At 30.6% G+C, this 8,693-nt stretch overlaps 1 protein-coding gene across 1 annotated transcript in view; it reads left to right on the top strand.

Moving 5' to 3' along the window:
• The first annotated feature begins 971 nt into the window (after nucleotides 1-971).
• Nucleotides 972-8,693, top strand: part of LOC100164095 (fatty acid 2-hydroxylase) — a 53,591-nt gene continuing 45,869 nt past the window's right edge. Inside the window, exon 1 of the mRNA XM_001948122.5 lies at nucleotides 972-2,013. Within this exon, the coding sequence (XP_001948157.1) occupies nucleotides 1,783-2,013 (231 nt within the window). The 5' untranslated portion in view covers nucleotides 972-1,782. The remainder of the gene's footprint in view (nucleotides 2,014-8,693) is intronic.

Genomic DNA, 8,693 nt, shown 5'->3' with positions numbered 1-8,693 from the left:
TAATGTAGTAGAGATATATATTATACAAGGGAGGTCAAAACATCTAACGGGTCTACCTCTACCTGAGCATAGAGAATGAATTATTGTTTCAGTCCAAAGCGTAGGTATATACACTAGGTGTATAGACCCTAATATCACCATCGCTGCGCCAGGTGGCTAATTACGGTAAGGAATGACAAAAATAAATTATCATCCCTAATTATCAAGCTACTTAATAATTAAAGACCGTCGATGAGTATACGATTTCTAAACAAAATGTTAGTTGAAAGAAGAAAAAGTACGAAATTGGACCATAAACATAATCAAAATGTTATTTGATCTCGCAGTTATCATTTTTGATCTTTCAGATCTCTCACATTCCCCAATCTATGTTATTGTCTCGGTCAATTTACCTGCAGACTCACTAAAAATCTGTATTTCTACGACTCCGTAATTTTGTATCATTCATGACGAACCACGGACGTATAGACAAAAATCTAGATTGCCTCACGCAATATAACGAACACTATAATTATTGGCAGGTTCACGTGGATTACAAAAAAGTAAAAAGTAAAACGTTTTGTACCTAAACCTTATTAATACGTCTTTTATTTCATAAAAATGCATTGTGGTCTGTGACATTCGTTGAAACATCGAGTCGTCGCATACTCGCATGTAATATATTTTAATATAGTATATTAATTCATACTCAGATAATTTTGACCACCGTTCGCCGAATGACGTTTGTCGTTTTATTTATGTCGGTCGTCGAACAACCACAGTACGGGAAAACATAAATAAAAATGGCGCCGACGAACGGGAATTCGAAAATCCCGCGATCAATTTACCGGTTTTACTTCTACCCGTCGTTGTGTAGATAGCATAGCGGTCGCCCGCCGCGCCGACGACGACTTGACGTGACGACGGTGGCGTCCCCGTTGGTCACCGGTCGCAGGAAGCCGGGAAACGGACGAACCAGGCAACCAGCTGCAGCGGCCAGCGGTTTATTTAATATTTTCTACGGATAATACTTGTAACGCTCACGCTCGCGCCTCACAGCGTTTTACACCTGTAATAAGTTGGTCGTGGGCGCCGCGTGTTCGTTGAGTTCAGTGCGATTTTTCTGTTTGCCCGTTAACATCGTCGAAAATCAGCAACCGATCGTATCGTTTTCATAGGAATTGTTTAGCCGCTCGAAAACGGATTTTAAAAAATTCGTCTGTCCAGATTTTTTTTATTTAATATTTTGTTCGTCCACTTGTTAAAACAGATTTATCCGTTATCAATTTATCATCCGTGGTGTGGATTTCAACTGATAGCGGTGAACAATAATAATAAAAAAGCAACACATTTTCGGGCGGGTCTGCGAGGCGCGAGCGCATCCTTTGATAAGAGATAAAGCTGTACGAGCCTCAATCGCGGCCGGTTGTCGTTTCGTCACGTAACTTAGTGACCAGTGTTGATAATTATTAAAAAAAATGCTATAGCTATATATATTTCCGCCGTTTTCAGTAGTTATTTTTCCGTTTACGCGTTTTTGTTGAGCGGACGTGCTTAGTGTGCCGATCGCTGTCACCGAAGTTGTGTTTGTCTCGTCCATCGCATCGAGTTTAGTTGAACCGGTTTGAATGTGTGCCCGTCGAATTTATTTATTCAAACGACTAAAGTGATCCCAACGACGACGACCACCGCCACACCAAATAATTAACCCCGTCGCTGAACAGTCTTCATCGTACATCTACGGCCAATGGACGCGTGAATTACATGACCACCGTGTGCTCATAGCCATATAGCCACGAGATAATGTCCACGACGCCGTTCGTGGTCAAGCACGATGGGAAGAAGCACAACATTGAACACTTCTTGCGCTTCCATCCGGGTGGCACCAACACATTGTCATTTCTGAAGAACGCCGATGTCACCGACCGGCTACTCACCACTCACCACTCTGCTGCTGCATACGAGTTGCTCAAGGATTATAGAGTAGACGAGGAAGATGTAAACAAACACATTAGAGAAGATGGCGATCTAGAAGTAAGTAATAAGTTTATCTACAAAATCTACCTAGGTACTTTTTATTTATTTATTTTTATTTTATTATAATATATAATATTATGGGGAGCCCAATTCAAAATATAAATATAACTAGGAGAAATAAATATATCATGGTACAACAATATTAATAAAAATGCATGAACATAGAAAAAAATCATAAAATAACAATAAATAGGTAATGAAAAACAATACAACTTACCAGTATACATAGGTGATGAAAATATAATCTAAAATAAAAAAGATGGTTTCTCATTGACCAATTTCATCATTCGGGAATGAGGACAATTTGAAATATAACTGGTAGAACAAAAAGAGTAAAGAAAGGATATACTAATCGAGAATTAAATATAGGGACATGAAAATTGACAGTCTGTAACAAGTCAGGACTCAGGAGTACCAAGATGTTTCCATTAATTGATTTGAATTAAATATGCTGTATTCCCCCTATCTGTAAGGGAAGACAGATTGTTCCGATTTTGTAGTCTATTGGTATAACTAGACAGATTATTGAACGAAAATTAAAATGATTCGTAAATTTACATTCTAGTCAATCAGTATCTCAATTTTAATATTATATGGATACGTTCAAAAGATTACTGGTAATATTCTATTATTTGTTACATAGATATATTAATTAAAAACCTTGTTAGCATGTAAAAATTATAAAATTAAATATAAATAGGATTATAGTGTTAAATGCCGTAAAAACCAAGGTAAAAAACATAAAATGCTATAAAAAAAATGATGTTAAAATTAAAAATTGAGAACAAATTCAGGAAACAATGCAAAGTATATCAAAGACCTAGGGTACGGTAATTAATTTTAGTAATTACTCATGTCGTGCATGTCAATCAATTTATTTAATTACCTTTATAATTCCTATTAATATTTAAAATTAACATATTTTATCAATTGTCTGTGATTTATCAATGTAATACTCGATGTAATATAATAAACCTGTTTCGTATAAAGTTATAAGTCTCTCCAGTCACTCTAGACAACAATCAAATCTTAAACCAATGAATCATATTTTAAATTTAATTCCGGATTAAATGTTCAGAATGTTTAGTTGTAAGTGTAGTGTGTACTTACAAAAATGTAGTTAAAATTTTGAATATGTTTTTAAAAAGGTAGTAGGCAGTTGCCTTAAAATCCTGCTATAATTATTCAATTTAATCTAATCTAACTTACTCTTCTGAAATATAGTTTGTGTCTTTTATTCTTGGTTGTATTCGAGGTTGTATTTAAAAATGAATACATTCGATTACAATGTATTACAAGTTATAGGTATTAAGTACCTAAGTATGTACCTATATTATTAAGTTTAAGAATATAACATTTAAAATCAATCATTATATATTTATATAGATATAATTATATATTATAGGTAAACCTATAGGCAGTGTTGGGTAGTAACGTAACGAAAGTAACGCGTTACTGTAACGGCGTTACGTAATTTCATTAGAATTATTTCCAAGTAACGAAAATGTAATGGAAATTACTTTTAAAAAGTAATTTCTGTAGAATAACTCGTTACAGTTTCGAATTATTAAGTACCTACCTATTGCGAAATTGAAAAAAAAAAATATGTATAATGTGGGTATTATTATGTTTACCAATCTAATATGTATATATATTTAATCTTAACTCGGCACAATTCAGTTTTCAATGGTTTTGATATTTGAAATGTCTAATTGCACCGTAAATCACGAGAACAATTAATTAAATTTATTGTTCCTTAAAAAGGTTTCCTATGAATATAGCTTGTGTGGAAGACTAAATTTTATATGATCCTATCAACTATACAGGTTTTATAAAGAATTTGCTTGCAAAAGATAATTGCCAAGAAATTAAAAAAAAATTTATTTTTGTAACGAGAAAGTAATGAGTTGCTTTTCTATTTGAAAAGTTAAGTAATTTCGTTACAATTTTATTAGAGTAACGAGTAAAGTAACTTAATTACATTTATCTTTTAGTAACGAGTAAAGTAACTTACCCAACACTGTGGCTATAGGTACCTCTTTTATGTAGGTTTTAACTTTTTTTTTCTAGTGTATCACAATTGTATTAAGGTTGATTATAATCAACAGTTAGTTCATCACCAAAATAAAAAAAATAAAAAGTTATAATTACAAGTTCAGTGGCTTTTTTTATGTTTGTAAATTATATAGGTACATACTTATTAGCTTATTTGCTAAGGTATAACAATATCTATCTCAAGTTAATGAATATTATTCTTTTACCAAATGTACAATGTACAATATTAGGTATTATGTAGTAGGTACAATGTTCATGTTCACCAAACATTAATGAATTCAATATTTTAAAAGAAAACCATATCAGGACTCAATTTATAATAATCACAATATATTATGTTATAAAATAAGTTACTAAAATAGTAAAATTATAGTGTTTCCTCAGTCTTACGTCAGGTTTAAAGGCTATATATATACTACCTACTAGATTATTATTGAATAGACAAAAAAAACTAAGTTGATATTACAATAAATACCTAATATCATAGTCAAATAAACAAATGGTATTTGATAGTTGGTAGTGTACTGGTGTAGGTTAATTTTGGATGTAATTACACTTTGTAATATTCTTAATTCATGTCCTAAAAGTTCTTTGTAAGGTGTAACACTCTGTAGATAATATCTAAATATATCCATAGATTGAACATACATAGGTAATGTGGATTTACAATGCTGTAGGTATATTTATTTTATGCTAATGTTTATGAATTTTATAAGAACACTTTAACCTCTATGAAATTAAAACTCATAGACATCCAAATATCCAATTGATAAAATTGTGTACTTAGCCAATTGTGAAATTAACTTGTAATTTGTTACCATAAACCAATATAAATTTCTATCTTGAATTATCTATTTATTGTATATTATTTTTATCTATGTTAAAGCTTATAATATATTAATAAATGCTTATACTTGGCTATAAAGTCACAAGTGCCTTTGATTTCAGAAGCCTTACAAAATAAAAATACCCAAATCTCATCTTAGTTGATTAAAATTAAATTTTTAACACTGTCTTACATATTTTGGAAGAATCTTATGATAAATTGTGCCTAGGTACAAATGCCTAAGGCCAATTTTAATGTCAATTGTGTTAAAATTAAATCTAAACAAGATCAAATATGTGTACCTATTTAAAAAAAAAAAATAATAAAAATAGCCATAATGATCATAAATTATATGAACATTCATCACGTTAAATATTTAAGAATTGCCTTAATAATTAACCATAGCTTAAGTTGTTATTTATTAGAAAAGCCTTAAAATGTAGATAGTATTAAATATCGTGGATTGCATCACATTCATATTAACTATTTATTAACAGTCCATAGAAAAATCAAGTACCGTCACCTATCTTTTAAATAAATCATCATTTATAATACTTAAAACATACATAATTTAGTTAAAATTTAAAAAATAAAATGTTTTTTACTTTTTCAATTTAAATTTTCTACTATATCCTTGTTAACACAATTATTTTACAAGACCTCATAAAAAAATTAATATGACCATAATTTGTGCAACACTACTTTTGGGAAAATTATCTCTCTAATAGATGTGCATTCAACTTTATGTAAATATATTACATTTTCATAATTTTAATAATATGTTTTGGGGATGGAGTGATCAAGCAGATTATGGCATGGTTCCGACGCATACTGTCACCGGTCTGAATCTCGACCACAGGCGGCTCATCTCTCTAGGCAGGCAACTAGAAAGTGAGGTCTCATCCCCAGACTGGGCATGGCAGAAACCTACGGGTGTCCAATTTGAAATTCAGCCAAAACCAAACACACGTGTTTACCCTATAGTACTCTCCCCCACAATTGAAAAAAAAAAAAATTACCCAATGGCCTAAGTGAACCTTTACAACCGTAACCCCCACAATAGTTAATAGTCATAGTTGCCGGGCTCTAGACCAATAAAAAAAAAAATAATAATAATAATATGTTTAACCTAATCAAAACCCTAACTTTAAATATTATAAATAATATTCTTTGAAAACTTTTATGACTAATCAATAATGGGTATTTGTGTTGTATGTAATCTATATTTATTGGTATATACTATTTAGTGTTATGTCTGACATACGATTTTATAGATAATGTTATTTGCGCTATATGTTATTGTTGTTACTACTATTATATCCGATGAATGGACATCATACCCATTAAAGGTCAAAATATTAAAGGATATAAACTATTAAATCAGTAAACCACTACCTATATAAATGGCATCAACACAGATGCTAATACTCACGCAATGAAATGTATTTGCCATTTGGTCATATTTAGGTAGAACGTACTACGTAGAATATTATGAAAAATCTATGGGACTATCCAAAAATGTTGCTACATTGTCTTATAGAAGCTTTTTTTAATTAACTTACGTTGGTTCTATTTAAAACAATTAATAAATCTTACTAATGTGGTAGTTCACATATTACAACAAGCTGGTAGGTATCCATTAATGTGGGATATCACATATAACATGAGTACTCAATAGGCAATAATGTTCTTTATATACTAACTATGTGTTTTTAAATTGTATTATTATTTTGTACCTAAATTGAACTGAACATTCCCAATTACAAAAGTATATTACAGGGGATGTGTTACCAATTGAGCATTTAATTTTTAATTTTTGTGTGGATTTTATTGGTTACAAACAATAAAATTGGGGGAGTAAGGCGTCGGTTGCGACGCGTACCGACGCCGTTTCGATCCCGGCTACAAGCAGCATTTTTCTTCGAACAGTCACGGTGTCCGGAGAAAAAGATCGCCATCCCCCACCCGGGCATGGTAGATACCTACGGGTGCCCACTTAAAAATTCTGCCAAACACAAACAATCACGTGTAAAAACTCACCGTTCTAAACCCTACAACCACCACAATACAACCCTAAAAACAGCTAATAGTCATAGATGTCGGGCTTAAGAATCAATAAAAAAAAAAAAAAAACAATAAAAATTAATATTAAAATTATTTCATTTGCGTATTATGTCACACTAAATCTATTACCATTGTCAATAATTGTCATATACTTAAATAACATTTAACATAAATTATAACTTAAAACATAATTTAAACTTTTAAATATAATAATTTAACTTAAATAACATTTAATGAAACAAAAACTAGATACAAAACAATTTATGTTTAAGTACCAACTATATAGTTGACAATCACTTACGCGACAAATAGTGTAAAGTTGTCGAAAAACGATATCTTAACTTTATCGTAGTTTTGACCACGATTTAAGATAGTACTATTTTGACGCACCGTAATCCTCTATTCCACCCATTCTTAAGTAATCCTCGTAGGAACTTTTGACAGCTTGATAATAAATTGAAAGGATTGAAAATTATAAAATGCGTGTCGTTTGAGACTAGAATATTAACTTCAATAAAAACTTTCATGTAAATATTGTGGTATATATTATTATTTGTTTGTTCTCGAAATCTTATGTTTTGAAACACAATAGTTATATTGTTGGTATACGTTGGTGGACAGTAGACAAATATATCAAATAAAAATATTAATATTCGATACCTATTCATATTTAAATTATAAAAAAAAAGAATATTAAGTGTTTATAAGTTTATAAAAATAAGTATACCTAATCACGATTACGAGCATATATTGCTAAGTTCTTAGTTTCGAGTATACATTTAAATTTAATGCATGTGCCTATAGAAATACTAATTAATTTTATCTGACCAGTTTACACCCGATATGATAAAATTTACTTATACTAAATATTGATAAAACGGTAAAAATGTCTTAATAACACGTAGGTAATATAATAATTAGAACTATAGTTACGATATATATCTGGTATTCTAGTGACGAAAAATAGTAGTAGAAACTAGAAGTGATTAACAATTGATAAGGGAACAATATATTAAGTTAAGTAGACGCCTCGTGTCGATTAACGATTTGTTATTATCCTTTTTTCGTGCATACTAAATAATAATATATTGTATGCTTGTAATATCAAAGTATAGAATAAAACTTAACCACCATACATATAGCCATATCGAGTACTCATCATGTCATAACTCATTTTTATAATATATATCAATGAACTGTGAACTCTAACTACGCGTATCTACAAAGATAATAAAATTACGAAAATGTTACCTTTATTTCTTAAAACTTCATTCGTCCTATCATTATGGTACATTATAGTGTCTCATATTGTATGTTAGCAAAAATAAAACATAAATGCTATTATCTTAAGGGGATTGGAAGTGGGGATGTTTGTCTTTGTTTAACACGCATGAAATATAAGAATTCAAATATTGTGTTCGATTTTCAAAGTACTGATTGATTTTAGTTGAGTGATAAGAATTTTGAAAACATATTTGTGTTTGTCGTAGGTCTGACGGTATTGGAAATAATTTTCGGTATTACGGTATTGATTACAATACCGGTTTGAAAAGGTATACTGAAAAACCGAACTGTTTCGGTATACCTAAATACCGATATGGTGCGGTATACCGAAATAATAATTAAAATCTAACTAGCATCGATATTTTTTACTTTTAAGGGGTATTCGATACCGTGATTTTCTGTTTTCGTTTAACACACGCGTGACATAGTATTTTGGTACGTGTTTTTT

Source organism: Acyrthosiphon pisum, chromosome A1, assembly GCF_005508785.2.
Source record: "Acyrthosiphon pisum isolate AL4f chromosome A1, pea_aphid_22Mar2018_4r6ur, whole genome shotgun sequence".
In the NCBI taxonomy this organism is placed as follows: domain Eukaryota; kingdom Metazoa; phylum Arthropoda; class Insecta; order Hemiptera; family Aphididae; genus Acyrthosiphon; species Acyrthosiphon pisum.
The sequence above is the reverse complement of the archived record's forward strand: the minus strand, read 5'-3'. Positions and strand labels throughout refer to the sequence as shown.